Consider the following 19684-nt stretch of genomic DNA (forward strand, 5'->3'; position numbering starts at 1 on the left):
ATTAAGGGGTAAATTATGATGAGACATATTGCTTAGATATGCTCAAGAAATATGATACAGAATTCCAAGATGCTATTAATCCCTATGGCATCGAACATATTGATTGATAAAGATGAAATTGGATTTGAGATCATACAATGTCGAGGTATAATATGACCTATTCTTTCTCTAACAGCAAGTAGATATGATATTATGTTTGATGTGATAAGTGTGCTTGGTTGCACGCGTCACCTAAGAAATCTCACTTTAAGATCGTAAAATTTTATTTTTAGGTATCTTAATGGAACATTGCACCACAATGTTTGATTTCCCAAAGGTAACAAATGTAGTTTAGTAGGTTTTTTATTTTAATTTGCAGGGTGCAAATTAGAGAGGAAAAATACTAGTGACACTTGTCACATTTTTAGAAACTATTTGCTTTCTTAGCACTAGTGCGGTAACACTAGTGGTATAAGCCTACGAATTCAATTATACATTCGCGCACTAAACATATTGAGATTTGACACAATTTTCTTAAGGATCATGTTTAAAATGATGATATTGTTTTTGAATATATGGACACCAAAAATCAACTTGCTAATATTTTAATAAAAAATGTTATCCGCACAGTCCTTTCATTAAATTCGCAGAGAATTGGGGATCCTTGAACCATCTTGTTTTGAATAAAAATTGATTCTGTTCATTATTTTACTAATGATTTCCTGTGCATCAAGTTATTTCTTACCAGAGTTATTGGTATGTTCTCTTTTTTTGACTTATCACCACGTATAGTTCAACTCGAGGGATCATCTCTGGTATCAAGTGGGTAAAACCCCTCCCGATCGCAATTGCGGGGGATCGAACTGTGATCCTCCCTACCAAGTCTAGCGTCAATCACCACTGAACCAACTAACGATTGGTATTGGTATGTTCTCTCCAAACTATATCTTGTCAATATTTAATATTTTATCTATTATATTTTATATGTGATGGTATATGTGTATAGTATGCTACTTATTCTTCTTGTATTTGCAATTTTCGACTAAGTATTTGTGCATTTAGGATTTTATTAGATGCAATATTTGATTATGTACATGTTGATATTATTTTTGTTATGTTTATACATTATTTTTTATATTTAAAAAAATAATATCAACATGACATTATGAAGGACGCTCATCCATTTGCATCTAATAATCTCCAATAACATCTTAAGATAATTTCGAGTTTTCAAAGGTGTGACCTAGGGATGGAAAAAGAAATTATTTCTTGTTATCATTCATTTCAAATAATAAACATAAGAAAACATAAATAAAATAAGGAAGTAGTGAAGAAGATCCAAAGTACAATTTTAAAAAATATATAGCATTTTAAGAAACTATGAAACATTTTAATAGCAATATAAAATGAATATAACTTTCTAGATAATGAAAAGTTTTCAGAAAGAAAATGGGGTATTTCTATTGGGTATTATGCTGTAAATGTAAATGGTAAGTAGTTAGTGTCGGTAGAGGATATAAGGGTTAAATCAATGTTTTAAGGGTCTTGTTAACCAGTACCATGAGACACTCTTTAAGGTTTCTAAATAAAAAAATATTTTATAAAAAATTGGCCAAAAAAAACTTACTTCTTTAAGGTTTTAAAAAATGCCCCAAGGGCACTAGTTAGTATTTCTAATGTTTTAATTACTTTATTTCAAGCAATATAATACTAGTAAGCAATGGAAAGCTTGGTTAACTGTTATCGGCTGAGCTGTTTAATATACTAATAAGGCGTAGTCTCCTATTCAAATCCGATTATGAATATAGAACTGTCATAAAGCAGGTTTGCAGGAAATTTAGTAGAACTAAACAGTACATAGATTATTGCAAAGAAATGGTTATGTTGTGTACTCAAAGAGAGAGTTTTTTGGTATTTCATCTGATGCCACTAAAAAGACACAACATATTTGAAAATACACAACAAGAGACAAAACAAAACAAAAGAAGCAACGCAATGCTGCTTGTCAAAGTCGTTGCAACACAATTCTAAAGGACTTAACACACACTGTTGCTTCTTTTTAGTATCAGGAATTTTTTGTTGTATAAAAAAAAATCTTTTAAAATACACCAGTTCTTCAAACAAACAAAAAGTAGAAGTCAAAACCTGTTACATTAATACACAGCACATAATATTCTCAGTCCACTCTGCGTCTTTCTCATCCCTCTTAAGCCAGTGAGACCAAAACCACAGTGCCAACAAAACACATGAAGAATGAAGTTGCTTCTATAGATTACTTTACTTGAACTAATAACAAAACACTCAGTTGAACGGTAAGGAAGTCCAACGCGATTGATGCATAGTTTTGTGAGAAGATGACAGAGTTGAGGACAAAGGGAGAGGTTGGTGGCAGGGGAGTATCCATACAGTGATGCATAGAAACCTCCACTGCACATTCCTAACATTAAATGTCTGTCACCCCCCAAAAAGAAACACACCTTCTGCATTTGGCTCTAAAATCAATCAATAAATGTATCAAAGGGAGTGAATGAATGTACTCGAGTTTGTTTTAATAGTTAGTATTCTTCTGACAACTGAGTTAGGAAGTTGTCAGTTTGCCTTTCAAAAAAGGTAAATATGATACAACTTTCATTACTGGTCTTTAATTTCTCGAAAATTTGACATCAATTGAGCAAGTAGAAAGCAATGGTTTCCCTCATGATAGGAAAAATGACCCCTAAGCTATCATTGTTTGCACTTGTACCAAAATTGAAGCAATAACCTAAGAAATGGGGACAAAATCTAACTAAGCTGGATGAAAAAATATTGTTCCATATCCTGTCATACAGTAAATACAAAATGCCCACTCGATGATATGGAACACATACAATTTGGGTTTGTATGACATGATTTTTCAATATACAAAAAAAAAAAATCCAGATGTCTCACCACTATGGAATCTTCAATCACCTTTATTTGTGCAATCTGATTTTCTCTGTCTAGCAGCAAGTCGCGGTCTCAGCTGTACGGCAAGTAGGGAAACACAGGTAGGAAAAGGGAACAAATTAAAAAATATATCATGATGATCATTGCAAATTATGTTTCAATCTTTTACAGCATACAAGCAGAATTACAAACCAAGAAATGCCCACCACAGATTATTTTGATTAGTAAGTAGTAACTAGTAAGAATTATGCAGTTTAAACATACCATTTCTATATACTTCAGTTGCTTTTGAATTTCATCTGTCTCCACCTCCTGCAGGATGAAACAAAATAATATTCAAAGCTACATCAAAGTACACAGGAGCAGAAAAGGACAAACGCACTTGAATTGTAGAAATCCAGTCTGCTAGATGGAATTGTAGAAATAGTATCAATGAATGAATTTTGGTTGCACATACAGGTGTCAGTTACAAATGAAGTAACTAACTGGAGGCATTATACTCTAAAATCCCCCTGCAAGTTGTACAGGGGCTGCATGGAGTTGTACAGGGTGAGCTTTTCTCTAAAGCCAATTTTATTAGGCACAAGCATAACTACAAGCTGTTTTTGAATGACCTTTCTTCACAATTGTTGTCCTATTTTAACGCATCGTCAATTCTTATACAATTTCCTTCAACTCCTAACTCTAAATTTATCAGAAAGCCTAGATTTAAATATATTTCACCTGAGGTACAGAACAATCAGCATGAGATGGATCCCAATGAATAGCACAGAAGCACTCCCAGCCATTGGTTTGAACTTCAAATAGTGGAGCCCTGGCAAACAAAACAGAAATTAGATTACGGTGTTAAGAGCTCAATCAACTAGACATTCATTAGCACCCCTCACTCATTTTTCTCTTTCATATACGAATCATCTTCATTGAGAAAGCAGCAAAAAAAAAAGGATAATAAAAATGTTGTCTGATTATAAGGAAAGGCACGATAAAAACATTTCAATAAAGATTATGGGAAGAAAATGTGCTACTCAAGGGGGGACCGGGGACGGAGTTCAAATCCCGTTGGAGACAGTAATAAGAGATGTCACTTTAATTAATATATTGTTGTAAATAGTGCATATTTGTAGTAACTAATTACAAATAACTGTATTCAGCCTATTAACCAGACTCATTAGGTTTAGAATAGCCTATTTAAATATATTAGTGCATTTACTTTATTCATAACTTTGAAATATATCCAATACATTTTCTACATGTATGAGTCTTGCTTTTGCATACTTGTAGCTCTTGCAGAAAATGTTTCAACCATACAAGCTCGCATGTCATGTAGCATGAGCCATAACTCACAATCAACTTTTGTACTTGACCGGACAACAACAGTCTGATTTTTGCTTTTCCAAGAAATTAAATTTCCACCCACAAAAATACAATAACCATAAGTAGACCTCCTATCACAAGCATCCCGTGCCCAATCAGCGTATGAATACCCAACAATATTAGAGTGACCTCTATCTGGGAAAACAAGCCCTTTTCCAAGTGCTCTTTTGATGTACTTAAGAATTTGAATAACTGCATTCCAATGACTAACGAATGGAGAGTAAGGAATTGACTTGCGGCACAAACTAGAAAAGATATGTTTGGTTTTGTCACGGTGAGATAAATCAATTTTTCCACTAGTCTTTCCATTAGGATTCATAGGAGTATCAACTAGTTTACAATCTATAAGATACGTCTCCTGCAAAATATCAATGGCATACTTCCTTTGAAAAATAACAATACCTAACTTTGATGGAGTAACCTCAATCCAAGAAAGTAACGTAGAGGACCCAAGTCCTTCGTCTGAAAGTTTGAAATAGGTGTTGTTTTAAGGAAGAAGACTCGTTTCAAATAAGTTTTTTTAATTCATCTTTGCCAATATCACAAAAAATTTAGACTTGCACTTCGGCACCAACAACAAATGGCCATGATTTACCTACTGAACCTACTCCTACTATAAGTGAGGAACTTTTCTCATGAAAACAATAATGAGAATAGTAAAGATGATGATAACGATGAACGAATAGAAATGCCACATAATGATGACACACTGGTAGAAAAAAGATTCGAAGCAAAAAGTAAGATTTGCCAAGGAAAGGTCTTTGTGAGAAAAAATCACAATGAGTCCACATCCCAACACTACCATGAATCTGAAACAGGGAATGATCCGTCTCTTAAGAAAAAGAAAGGTAGATCTATTTCAGTGTCTGATATTTGTATCATTTATCCTGATGTTGATGAACCAATAACTATCAGAAAATTTGTTAGGTCCTGCACTAAACATCCTTTGTCCAATTTTATTTCTTACTCAAATATTTCTTCATCATTCTCTACTTTTACCTCACAATTGTCTAGTGTTGAAATACTAAAAAAAGTATAGATGTTCTAGAAGTTACGAAGTGGAGGGAAGTTGTATTTGAGAAGATGAGAGCACTTAACAAGAACAAGACTTGGAGTGTTATGATACTACTAGATGGTAAGAAGACTGTGGGAAAAAATGGATATTTACCGTGAAATACCATTCAGATGGGTCAATTGAAAGATCTAAAGCCATGTTAGTTGCTAAAGGTTTCACTCAAACCTATGGTATTAGATTACTCAGAGAAATTAGCTTCAATTGCGAAGTTCAACACTGTAAGAATTCTGTTATCCCGTGTTGTCAACTTAGACTGGCCTCTAAGAATTACAAGTGTGCGTAGTGTGGGAAAGTCTCACATTGGTTAGAAATGTGAGAGACTTAAGCATTTATAAGTGGGAGAACCCACTCACCTATCACCTTAAGGTTTTGGATGAATATGTGGTATGTCTCTCACAAATGTGTGTTGCTCGAAAAAGAAAAGTCTCAAATTAGCTTGATTAAAGAAGTGAATCGTCGTGAGACTGCTTGCAGAATCCTGAGGTATCTGAAAGCTAATCCAATAAAGAGCTTATTTTTTAAGACTAGTGAAAGGAATGTCTCTATATTCACGGATGCCGATTGGACAGAATCAATAACATATCGAAGATCTACATATGTTTAGATAATTTTGTAACTTAGAGAAGCAAGAAACAAAGAGTGGTAGCAAGAAGTAGTGCAGAGACCAAATTTTGAGCTATGGCTCAAGGTATTTGTGAAGGACCGTGAATCCACCGAATTTTAGAAGAACTAAAAGTAAAGATTGAACTTTCACTAAAATTATACTCTAACAATAATGCAACCATCAGCAAAACTCATAATTTAGTAGTGCAGAGACCAAATTTTGAGTTATGGCTCAAGGTATTTGTGAAGGACCGTGAATCCACCGAACTTTAGAAGAACTAAGGGTCTGTTTGGATGTGAAGAGAAGTATAGAAGAGAGAAAGATGTGAGAAAGAGTGTGAGAAGAGAGAAAGAGATGAGAAATAGAGTGAATTTGATATGATGTTTGGTATAAGAGAGAAAGAAGAGAAATAGGAAAGAGAGAATGATAATGATTTAAGCAAATTACAATATAGTCCTTATCTTAAATTTAGTTGTTAAATTAATTAAATAAGAGAGTTGACAAAAAAATTAAAATGGCCTGAGTCATTAAAATAGAAAAAATAACCTTTGCATTCAAGAAATATGGCATAAATAATTCACTGTGAAGGAATAATGATATTAATTGATGTGAATAGGAATTAGTTTAAATGTATTTATTTAGTGTAATTACCGATATAGCCCTGTAACCTTTATATATACGAGAAATAATAATGAGAAAAGCATGAAGCCAAGAATTATTGACATGGTATCAGTTTGTCTCAACGATCTTGTCCCAATACCCCCCAACAAAATGGGATGGCAGAACGCAAGAATCGTCATTTGCTTGATGTGACACGCACTTTACTTCTTCAAGCTTCTGTACCACCCCGATTTTGGGTGGAGGCTCTTTCCACAGCTGTCTTCTTGATCAATCGTCTTCCTTCTACGGTTATTGATCTCGATTCTCCTTTTTTTCGTCTTTTTAAAATTCAACCTAATTATAATGATTTACATACCTTTGGATGTGTTTGTTTTGTTCACTTACCTCCATTTGAAAGGCATAAGCTTGGAGCGCAGTCTGTTCAATGTGCATTTATGGGGTATAGTCACTCTCATAAGGGATTTGTGTGTTATGATGTCACTAACCATCGTTTTCGTATTTCTAGGAATGTGACATTTTTTGATAATCAGTTTATGTTTCCATGTGTTTCTCTTGTCATGAATGATATTGTTACTCTTCCTAAGTTTTCTATTATGCCTCAATCTATAGAACGCTATAAACCAGGTCATGTATATGTCAGAAAACACAAACAGCAGGTTCCCACACCCCTTCCCGATGCTGAACCGCCACCTGATCCTGTAATGGTTGAACCACGACGTTCTGGTCGAATATCTTGAGCACCAGATAGATATTCACCAGACAGGTATGATTCCTCACATACTTCTCTGACTGCCACACTCTCTAGCATATCTATTCCTACTTGCTATTCACAGGCTGTTAAAGATGTACGTTGGATAAAAGCAATGAATGAGGAACTTCAAGCTCTTCAAGAGAATTTCACATGGGATATTGTCTCTTGTCCTCCTGATGTTAAACCCATTGGCTGCAAATGGGTGTATTCGGTGAAATTGAATTCTGATGGGTCCCTCAACCGTTTCAAGGCTCGCTTGGTTGCCTTAGGAAACAAGCAGGAATATGGAATTGATTATGATGAGACATTTGCACCAGTTGCCAAAATGACATCTGTTCGTACGGTACTCTCTATAGCTGCTTCTAACAGGTGGACTCTTCATCAATTAGATGTGAAAAATGCTTTTCTTCATGGTGACCTGGCGGAAGATATTTATATGACTCCTCCTCAAGGTTTATTTCCGTCATCTAAGGGTGTGTGCAAGCTCAAACGCTCCTTATACGGTTTGAAACAAGCGCCTAGAGCATGGTATGAAAAATTTCGCTCCACTCTACTTGGGTTTTCCTTTACTCAGAGTCAGTACGATTCTTCTCTATTTATTCATAAAACATCTACTGGAATTGTCCTACTTCTTCTGTATGTTGATGATATGATTATTACTGGTTCTGATCATGCTTCCATTCAAAGCCTTAAACAGCAGTTACAAGCAGCGTTTCATATGAAAGATCTTGGTAATTTGCATTATTTTCTTGGTCTTGAGGTTCATTCTACATCCAGGGGCATATTCCTCCATCAACACCAAGTATGCCACAGATTTAATTTCTATGGCTGGTCTGCAATCAGCTAATCCAGTAGATACTCCTCTTGAGGTTAATGTTAAATATCATCGTGATGATGGTGATCTGTTGCATGATCCCTTATTGTATCGTCAACTTGTGGGTAGCCTTAATTACTTGACTATTACTCGCCCTGACATATCATTTGCTGTTCAACAAGTACGTCAATTCATGCACTCTCCTCGCCACCTACACTTGGCAGCAGTTCGACGTATAATTCGTTACTTGAAGGGAAGCTCTCATCGTGGTTTATTCTTTCCTACTGGAGTTCCTCCTAAATTGAGTGCTTATAGTGATGCCGATTGGGCAGGGTGCCCTGATACTCGACGATCTGTCACTGGTTGGTGCATGTTTCTTGGCTCTTCATTGATCTCATGGAAAAGTAAGAAACAAGCAAGAGTCTCTAAATCTTCTACTGAATCTGAGTATCGTGCCATGTCTGCGGCTTGTTCTGAAATAATTTGGCTCCGTGGTCTTTTGGCTGAACTTGGATTTCCTCAAATAGAGCCAACTTCACTTTATGCTGACAATACAAGTGCCATCCAAATTGTTGCGAATCCGGTTTTTCATGAACGCACCAAACATATTGAAGTTGATTGTCACTCAATCCGTGACGCTTATGATGACAGAATAATATCACTTCCTCATGTCAGTACTCAGTTGCAGATTGCAGATATTCTTACCAAGGCTGTTCCGCGTCCACGTCATCAGTTTCTTGTTAGCAAATTGATGCTCATTGACAAGCAGCATCAATTTGAGGGGGGATGTGAATAGGAATTAGTTTAAATGTATTTATTTAGTGTAATTACCGATATAGCCCTGTAACCTTTATATATACGAGAAATAATAATGAGAAAAGCATGAAGCCAAGAATTATTGACAATTGAATGGATAATAATAACAAGGGTAAAATAGAAAACTCATAAGTAAAGAGCCTCGTCTTTCCATTTCTCTTCTGTTTTGAGAAGAAATGAAAAAATGGTGGAGCCCACATTTAATTAGCCTCTCTCTCCAACTTCTTTCCAAACCAAACAAGAGAAGTATAAATCTCTCTTCAACTTCTCTCTCACCAACTTCTCTCTCCCCTATTTCTTCTAAAAACAAACATACCCTAAAAGTAAAGATTGAACTTTCACTGAAATTATACTCTAACAATAATGCAACCATCAGCAAAACTCATAATTTAGTAGTGCAGAGACCAAATTTTGAGTTATGGCTCAAGGTATTTGTGAAGGACCGTGAATCCACCGAACTTTAGAAGAACTAAAAGTAAAGATTGAACTTTCACTGAAATTATACTCTAACAATAATGCAACCATCAGCAAAACTCATAATTCAGTAGTGCAGAGACCAAATTTTGAGCTATGGCTCAATTATTTGTGAAGGACCGTGAATCCACTGAATTTTAGAAGAACTAAAAGTGAAGATTGAACTTTCACTGAAATTATACTCTAACAATAATGCAACCATCAGCAAAACTCATAATTCAGTCCAACATGATAGGATCAAACACATTGAAATAGACTGTCACTTTATAAAAGAAAAATTAGATGCCGGTCTCATATGTCTACCATTTGTAACTTCAAGTCAACAAACTGCAAACATCCTCACCAAAAGTTTGGCTAGATCTACATTTGAGCATTTTGTAGGAAAATTTGGCATGATAAATATATATGCACAAACTAGAGGGTGTTGGAGTAACCGTGTAATTTCCCTATTTATTCATGTTCTATATTTAATCTTGTCATTATAATAATACTCTGCTAGAAATTTTTTTCTTTTAGAATATTCTTTTTTTATATGAAGTCGTAATCCTCCTTATTCCTTATTTTCTAATAGAATACAAAAAATCCAGTGCAAACACTCAAATTCTCACTCAACTATTTGCATCACCTTTTGGTTCTTCACAATTTTTAGAGTTGATAGGTCAACCTTAGTCAGTTAGTTGGTTAGTAGGTTAACTAGGAAGTTAGTTAGGGAAAATAATGCATGTAGCATATAAATACGAAAGGGGATTGAAAATGAGGAGTATTTAATTATTTATTCATTTGGGATAGACTTGGGGTTTTTGGCCATAGGTGCAGCCAGTCGGACCAGGAACCAGGGAACCTTCATATTCTTTACAATAAAAGTACTAAAAGTGGTAACAAAGTACTTCCCATTTCTAAGATACTATTGGATCCAATATAGGCTGAAAAAGTGTTTATATGTGTGAGACATACGTCACCTTACAAATTGATTTTTGTGGTAGGGTTGAGTTAAACCTAACTCAATTTCTAAGATTTTCTAACAAAGATACCACTTTCGGTCATAATATTGGGTTGTTCCGTACAATTTTTTTTATATTTTTCAATAAACATCCATTTTGTTCTTAGAACAACAGGAGATAATCCAAATCCTGCTCTTAACCTGAAGTCTTAACAGCCCTAATTATCAGCATTCAGCCATTACCTAACAGAGTAGGGCTCCGATCCAACCCTTCAACTAAAGGGTAGAAATTATCGATCATCAAGAAATACTTTTATTTGGGTTGTGTAACTGCTACATGATACATCATTGCCTGCTGAACTCTTGAGAAATAAACGTGAGTGAAGTTTGAATTCAACCATTTTACAATTTTTTATCTGTCCTTGTTTAACAAACAAAGGAGTTTTGAATAGGAAAATCATTCGAGAGAAGAAGTTACAAAATCAATCAAGAGCAAGAACAAAGTTATGCGGCTTACCTGCGCCATTTGCCACATATTGTTTCGCTAGTTTTATCTATAACCTCCTGGCATTGAAGCCAATTGCCAATGGTGACTTTAATTGGATTTCTCATATTTTCTTCCTGCAGAATAGGAAACTTTGTTTGCATCACTCTGAGGACCAAATGAAAATGCATTATAAATCATAAAAAAAATAACCACAACCTTTACCTGCGTTCCATAAGACTCGGAAGGATTAATTTCCAATGGTTCTGGAAAGTCGTCTTCATCACTGACAGAAAAACAAAATGATAATCACGGGTTTTAGAATCTGTTTATTTCCTTTTCCTGTCAAGGCTGACCTGGTATATGTATATCTTGTAGATGTAAATCTAACCTATTCGTGTCTTAGACTTATTAGCAAACTACATTGTCATATTCTTAAATTTTAAGAAGCCTGCAATAATACATTCATGAATTTATTGCCCAAGGTCACTCAAAGTAAATACATTGTGTATCAACATTAGCATTAAATCATCCTCATATGTTACTTTTGTTTGCCCCATGTAGCCTTCTAAAGGGAAATTAGAGCAATGTGTAGATTAAGTGAATAACAATTATTAAAAAAAGAAATTGATGACATGATAATATTGTATTAAAATATAATAACAATACATTCTTGAAGCCAAGTGAATTGTTTTCAAAAAGGAAAACAAAATAGAAATTGAGTATTGATTAAAAAAACCAGTTTTTTGTATGTTAATTTCTCTACAACTAACATCTGGCAATATTTGACTCCCCAATGAATAAATTGTTAACATAAAATAAACTTAGTAAAAGCTTATGTTTAAAGCAATTTAAGAAAATCCAGTACAATTGATGGGTGTCGTACAAATTTTGCTTCAAAACAGTTGTGATTCTTTAAAACGGAAGTTACCTTTTTACAGGGTTTGACCAGTCAGGTACTGCAGCTTGAAAACCTTTACCAACTCGCACGCCACTTGCATATGGCTCAGTGTCTCTCAACATCAACAGTATGGGATTCATTTCACCCTTGGCAGTTCTATATTTCCTCATTTCACTATTGATGCCTGGTGATTTGTTAATTGTCTCCTTAAGAATTTTCTGCCTTTTACTAAGACACGAATGACAAAACCACTCATCAATTGGTAATTTTTTGAAACGTGAATTGTAGCAATATGGATGATATGAATCTTCACAATGATCACATAAAAGCATTTTCCCTGAACTGTCCAAATGACCACATATTTTGCATGACCTGGAACAGTAGTTATTACCAATGGTAACAGCACCTTCAACAGAAACCACATTGCATGTAAGAGTATCTCCTTTAAGAAGTCCGTGGCTTCTTAAAATATTAACACAGAACTCCTTTTCTGTTAAATCTTCACTTGCAGCATCCATTCCTATTACACCGGAGGAAGAGCATTCGCCAGTGTTATCCATCTCAGTATCTAAGGAATCTGAAACAAGTGCCATATTTGACTTTGAAGAGGAACAACTATCATTTACACTGCCAATACCTAATTTTTTCTGTATGATATCTTTGGCTGCTTCTTCAAGTAAGACAGAAGGCACAGTAGGTTCTTTAACCATTTCAATTTGATGCTCAACTACAAAATCAGTTGTTTGATCCTCAGCTGATGATAAATGCAAAGAGGAACTTATGACTGAAGGGATATTGGCAATTGTCTGCACATCAGTTGGCCCAAGCTTGAAAAGAGGAGCAGTTGATCCCTTCCGTAGCTTTTTTCTCCTGTATACAAAATTAGGTGCGGTAGTTTCAGTCATTATACTTGCAGTTGATGGTTGACCAGAGCTTCTTGCACAGTTTGAGTTGTAAGGATCATCAGCATTCCTTCTATCCTCTTCCATTGGTTTAGCTTTTTTACACCAGTCAATAGGGTACTTGTTGCATTTCAGACAAACCTGCCAAGTTTCACCACTAGGTATCCCGTCACATTGAAAATCTTTCCCATCATTATATACATTACATAGACCAGCTTCAACTGAACTAAGAGAACTTTGTATTAACATTATCACCTGAATCACTGCTACAAAGCTCCAGCGATAAGGAGTTCAGATAATGGTGGCATTTTCATGTATCAAATTCAAGATTGTTGAACCACTAGAAGCAAATTTGTCAATTTCATCCAGTCAACACACAACAACCGTCACCTGATTTGAAAATAACAAATAACAGTAGGGAAAATAATAAGAACGAAATAGAAAAAGGCAAACAAATTTGCAATCATAATAAAAGTAGGGAAAATAATAAGAAAGAAATACAAAAAGGCAAACAAATTTGCAATCATAGATAGCTAGAGACCAATATATTTTCCATTAAGCAAAATATATGACTCGAATTTTTAATTACTGCAAATTTGAAAACTTCAAAATTAGAAGATGGAAGCTATCATGAAACAAGCTTAATACCTCAAAATTGTATCGTATAAGTGTATATTAAAAGATAAGGTTCAACTAACAATCAGTTAGTTAAAATCCTCTCAGTATAAGTTTAAGACCTTATTGTACTCCTATCATACACCTATTGTACCATATTTCTCTTATGTAACTAATCCCTAAATTCTAGAAACGAGCAAAAATATAGTTAGAACTACGAGCATTCCTACCTAGCTATAAATAGATCAATTCTGTTGTAATTGAATCAAATCATAGTTTCGAATAAAGATTGAGTTAGAGTTTCTCCTATTCTCGCCTTGAATCCATGATATTCATAGAATTATAACCTAGTATCAAAATCTATTGATTGGGTCACTCACCATTTATATCCATGCATCGAGCTTCATAGTGTTGGGCGTGAAAGGGGTGTATTTGAAAAAACCCAATTCTCGCACTCCTCACCTTACAAGTCAGTTTTGCAAGTGTAAGCCCAAATATAAAAACATATTACGCTATTAGTCAAATCTCCCTTTGTTCCTAAAGCCTCTGGCATTGGATCGTTTTTCCAACGAACAAACACCCCTTCCTTGTAATCTCTCAAAAACTATATCCAGAGAATCATCTTCCCTAGTGTCAGTCTATGACCAAGGATCACAAGCTTCACTATTTCTTATCAATCTGTCAATTTCGATCAAGTATCATACAATTGATGATGATGATGATGATGATGATGATGATGACGACGATGACGATGCAAATCACATTTCCCAGAAGTACGAGGCTTTGAACAACATGAACAAATCCTCCTTGTGTGGCAGCAATCCACAATTTCTTATGAAATGCTTACTCACGTGATTGGGATGCAAAAGCTCGTGGATCCTATGAGGCAAGATCCGTGCATATTTTCAATAGCACATAAATGTTAATAAGTGCCAACTCTGATAAGAGCTACGTCATACTCGCTTGGAAAATTGCCAGAACTTTGTGTGTGAACTTCGTAGCTTAATCAAATAGCTTAATAAATGGAAATTTTGGATTTGTTTCGGACGAAGAGGTTGAAACCTTGTTATTATGTTACGAAGCTCATTTTGATCCGTTTTGTAAGCAAACTATTATTGCTATAAGTATGAATCTCATGGTCTTCTACGACAATGAATCCCACATTGGTATCCACGCCCAATGATACTTTCTCCTAAGGTGAGGTAAACTCAACCTGCACCTCCAAATTATGATAATTTTGATATGTTGTCCTACAACTCTCTGAGTAAAGGTGGTGGATGTGGTAGTGGGTGTTGTGGTAACCCTGTTCAATGTCAGGTATGCCAAAAAAAAATGACCATGGTGCCTCGACTTGCTATCACCGCATCAAGCATGGTGCCTTGATCACCTATCACCGCTTCAAGAAAGAGAAGTTGGTTCTATCAAACTATGTTCCTTCAACACCTTTGGAGAAATCATAAGTGTACCTCAAAGCACGTCACAGTCCAGACTATGTTCCTTCGACACCTTTGGAGAAATCATAAGTGTACCTCAAAGCACCTCACAGTCCAGACTATGTTCCTTCAACACCTTTGGAGATATCATAAGTGTACCTCAAAGCACATCACAGTCCAGAGAGTTTGTTACCACAAGCAAACTTCGCTCCTATGACATGGCCTTACTCTATTTAGAGCTACTTTTGTCCATAACGTCATGTTTTGTTTCCTGTTAGGATGCCACATATATGCCATCTCCATGCACTTACTCTGCTCCCATGGCACCTCAAAACAAACCTTAAGCCTTGCCTCCTATTGAATATTCTCTATTTATTATATTCAACACTTGCCAACTCTAATGTAGGTTCTTTTGTGAGTCGATACCCTGATTCAAGTGATTCTCATGATGCCACATCCAATGGCCTTAATGTTCATGAACAATCTTCAATTGAAGGTCGTGACCAAATCTTTATCAGCAATGGCCAAGTCATGTCAGTTCTCTTTATAAGTTTAACTACTTCCACATCTCCATTTAGCCTTAAGTTTATACTCACTCTACACAATCTCCTTCAAGTATCTAAGGAATTTAGTAAGTGACAGACAATTTGTTAAGGATAATATAATATTGTTTTCTTCGAGTTCCATCCTAACATATGTCTTTTGAAATCTCAGACTACTAGGGAAACTTTCCTTTTAGCCAAGCTTGGCAACAATGGCCTTTACATGTTTCCAAACTTAGACTTAGTTTCACAGTCAACTATTCCTACTATAGCTCCTACTTTCTATTAATTATGTTCCTAGCTATTTGAATAATTATAGCCCTAAAAACTTTGTCATCCACGTGTGGATGTCCAAAGGACTGTACTAAAAGGTTGCAACGTCATTTTTTCTATTGAAGGAGCTCTAGATTTTAGCTTTTCTTGTTGTTTATGGAGGGTGCATTAACTCTCATCACACCTTTCCACCACTATTTAAACCTGACCACTTGAACTCATTTGCAGTGGACTAGTGGAGCCCTTCTCCATACCATCCATGAATGGTTTTCAACACATACTTTTGTAGATGCTTTCACACATTTTACTTAGATATACTTTTTAAAAAGAAAATCATCAGCTATAACCATCTTTGAGCAATTCACAATCAGATATTAACCAATTGTATGAGTCTAACACAATCATGGTTGAACTTCAACTTCTCTTTAAAATCAAGGCAATACGAATTTCAATTTCTCTTTAAAATCAAGGCAATACAAATTTCAATTTCCCTTTAAAATCAAGGCAATCCAAATTGGCTTTGGTGTAGAGTTTTGTCCCTTTACTCGACTTTTCATGTTTAGAATTCACGTCGTGTCATTAGACCCTACACTCACCAACAACAACAACAACAACTAAGTATTATCTCATTAAGTGGGATCGGCTGCATTGATCAACTTCTGGCATAATTTTCTATCCAGAACCATGTTTCTATCCAAATCGTTAATCTCGAGATCCTTTTTAATAAATTCTTTTATAGTTTTTTTAGGTCTTCTTCTACCTCTAGTTGTTTGACTCCTCTACCACTAGTTGTTTGACTCCTCTCCATCTAATCTACTCTCCTTACCACAAAATCTACAGGTTTTCTCTCTACATGCCATAACTACTTAAGTCTATTTTCCACTATCTTTATTACTATAGGTGTTACCCCAACACTATCTAATATTGTCATTTCTAAACTAATATTCTCTAGTCTTACCACACATTCAACACAACATCCTCATCTTTGCTACATTTACTTAATTCTTGTGTTGATTATTTACCATCTAACATTTTGTCTTGTGCAACACTTACCGCAGTCCAATAAAAACTAATTATCTTCAACCTGAGTGGTACCTTTGTGTTGTGTCACATGAAATTCTTGAAGCCCTTGTGCATTTTAACCACACACCTTAAATTCGATAGTTTACATCCTCTTTTATTTATCATCGTTTTATATTACGGACCCAAGATATTTAAATCGCGTGACTTGAGGGATGATATAGTCTCCAATCTTCACCTCTAGGTTAGAAACACTTCTCCTTTTGATGAATTTACTTTTCATATACTTCATCTTACTTCTCCTTAGGCGAAAGGCATGGGTTTCTAAAATTCGTCTTCAACGTCTCATTTAAATCCTCCTTCGACTCTCCAAGTAATCACCTGCAAAAAGCATGCATCTCAATGCTAACTTTTGGATGTGTTCCGTGAGTACATCCAAAGTTAAAGTAAAAAAGTAGGGGCTTAGAGTTGAACTTTGATGAAACCTATTGTAATGGGGAAATCGTTCTTCTCTCCCCTCTCTGTCCATACACTAGTCGATACCCTTTCATACATATTTTAGATAGCTCGAATATATGCAATCCTAACCTCTTTCTTCTTTAAGATTTTTCACAAAATCTCTCTAGGCACTCTATCATATGTCTTTTCCAAGTCAATAAAAATTAAGTGCAAGTCTTGTTGATCTTGCTTCATCACACATCGCATTAGATAGATTTCTTCCATGGTCAACCTCCCAGACATAAAATCAAATTGATTCTTAGTGACTTGAGTCTATTTTCTTAGTCTCCATTCAATCACTCTTTTCCATAACTTCATGGTATGACTCATAAGTTTAATCCCCCTGTAATTTTCACAATTTTGTACTCCCTTATTCTTATAGATTGGAATTAAAGTGTTTGTTCTTCACTCATCCAATATTTGCTTTAACCTCATAATTTTGTTGAAGAGTTTGACGAGTCACTCAATGTCTCTATCTCTAAGAATCTTTCGCACTTCAATTAATATGTTGTCTCCCCCAACCGCCTTATTGTTAATCATCCTTTTTAAAGTTTCTTTTATCTCTTGATTCTGACAGTAATAATTAGTGTACTCCCACCATACACCTACTGCACACTATCTCTCTCATATAACTAATCTAAGTAACTGGTTTGTAAATAGTTCAATTCTATTGTAACTCAATCAGACTTTCAGAATACCACAGTAATACAAAAATTTAGTTAGAGTTTCTCTCTATTCTCTCATTGATTCCATGAGATTCATAGAATTCTATCGGTGTATAACTGAAAAAAACAACTAGGTTATCCTCTTATCATATCGTCTAAGATACAAGGAATCTGAAAATTTTGCTTTGTTTGCGAATTCAAATTACAAATTAAACCATAACAAAAAGATTCTCAATCAACTATAAGCATTTCCATAAACGCAAAATCATAAACTAATGTTAATTTACAAATAAGCAAACAAAATCCAAACCCCATAGATAATGTTGCATAATGGAAAAAGTGAATTTCCACAAAATCTTTTCTCTAATTCATTACTAGTAAGGAAATATGGATAATCAATCATAACCTAAATTGGATCCTCTCTTCAATGTTCAATAACAAACAAGATATATTCCTAATCACAATTCTAACCTAACACAGTAATATTTCAAAAACAGTAAGTAATGAACACCATTCCCTAGGGTTTGAAACAGAAACAGTAATCGAATTCAAATAATTTCGTTTCTTGATGAAACGAACAACAACAACAACTTGGAACAAGTAAGTAATCAGCAATCAGCTATCAGCAAAAGAAAACAAGAAAGCGATTAGAGAATAAAAGAGGATCAAGCGAGAGATACTGTACCGATGAGATCAGAAAACGCGTACAGAATGGACGGAGAACGGCGGAGGAAAGAGGGAGGTTGACGGAAGAGGTGAGCAATGTGCAGGGTGCAGAGATTCCGAGTTCGTAACCAAAGTCACAGAAAGGGAACAAGTACAATAGGGGCCAAATATAAAAAAGCCAAAAGTGGAAGGGGCTTTTAGATTTAAGATGGTAAAGAACGTTTTTTTATTTGTGTTCTCAAAAGTTCTTCTAAATTCTAAATATCAAATTTATCATTGTCATAAGTCATAACACACTTCCTTTTCTTTTATGGTTTTCAAAAGTCACAACCTCTCAAACCATAGTGTTTTCAAATTCTTTTAAAATTTTAAGTTTTTTAATATCAAAATCACTTTTAAAATATACTACTACTCCGGCCTGATTTATAAGTAAAAATTCTTTTTTTAAGTTCATTGAATAATAAATGTACCTAGTCTACATAAAAGACAAGATACATTCATTATTCAATGAACCTAAAAAGAGAATCTTTTATAAATAAGGTCGGAGGGAGTACTTTTTTTCCTAGGTGTTTAGATATAAGTGAAATTAGAGTTCTCGTTTTCTCGTCTTATTTTTTAGTTTGGTTTTATTTCTTTGTATTGCATCGGTCAGAATGAAAACTTAATGTAAATTTGTTTTCTTTAAAATACATGGTATGAATTATTCAAAATTCATGTTCGTGTTTATCAAGTGTTTGATCTATAAACCTACATCCCCCTCTATAGCACTCGCGGCTCCCTCACTTAAAGACACTAATCCTAAACTCTAGCTTCGCCTTGATGTTGTCGTGTTACAATGGATATACGACATGATTTCCAATGACCTTATCCATACCATCATTGAACATGATTCTACTGCATAACTTGTTTGGAACAGGTTGTTTGACATATCCTATTATAAGAAAAATTCTAGGGCTTTTTACCTAGAGCAAGAGTTTTCACGCGTTCATGTGGAAAATATCTCTGGTGCATTCTCTTATTGTCAACATCTTAAATCCCTCTCCGACCAACTATCTAATGTCAGGGCTCCTGTCTCCAATGACCTTTTGGTTCTTGAATTCATCTCAGGCCTAATTGATGCATATGTTAATGTAGGCTCGCAAATTTGTCGCAATGATTCTCTTCTTAGAAGAAAAGGCTAGAGCAAGAAAGGCAGCCAGCACCACTGACAACGTTGCCTTCATCGCCTCACATATTGATGCATCAACTCCTACTATTTCCAACTGCATCAACCGTGGTGGAGGTAATAGCAATCGTGGCAAAGGAGGTAATG

General features: G+C 35.0%; 1 protein-coding gene across 4 annotated transcripts; it reads right to left on the reverse strand.

Moving 5' to 3' along the window:
- Positions 1–1205: 1205 nt before the first annotated feature.
- LOC131660924 (uncharacterized) lies at positions 1206–18606 on the reverse strand. Of its 4 annotated transcripts, none has more exons than XM_058930286.1 (8): positions 18392–18606; positions 11789–13050; positions 11083–11143; positions 10891–10994; positions 3628–3718; positions 3169–3216; positions 2908–2980; positions 1206–2471 (listed from the first exon to the last, which is right to left on the reverse strand). In XM_058930286.1, exons 2-7 carry the CDS (start codon positions 12907–12909, stop codon positions 2921–2923), a joined length of 1485 nt encoding a protein of 494 aa, XP_058786269.1. In that variant the 5' UTR covers positions 12910–13050; positions 18392–18606; the 3' UTR covers positions 1206–2471; positions 2908–2920. The 4 variants fall into 4 exon arrangements, with proteins under 4 accessions (XP_058786269.1, XP_058786268.1, XP_058786270.1 ...); XM_058930285.1 differs by lacking the exon at positions 1206–2471 and adding an exon at positions 2504–2740; XM_058930287.1 differs by lacking the exon at positions 1206–2471 and having other exon boundaries at positions 2558–2980; positions 11789–12801; positions 12916–13050.
- Between the last annotated feature and the right edge of the window lie 1078 nt (positions 18607–19684).

Source organism: Vicia villosa, linkage group LG3, assembly GCF_029867415.1.
Source record: "Vicia villosa cultivar HV-30 ecotype Madison, WI linkage group LG3, Vvil1.0, whole genome shotgun sequence".
In the NCBI taxonomy this organism is placed as follows: Eukaryota; Viridiplantae; Streptophyta; class Magnoliopsida; order Fabales; family Fabaceae; genus Vicia; species Vicia villosa.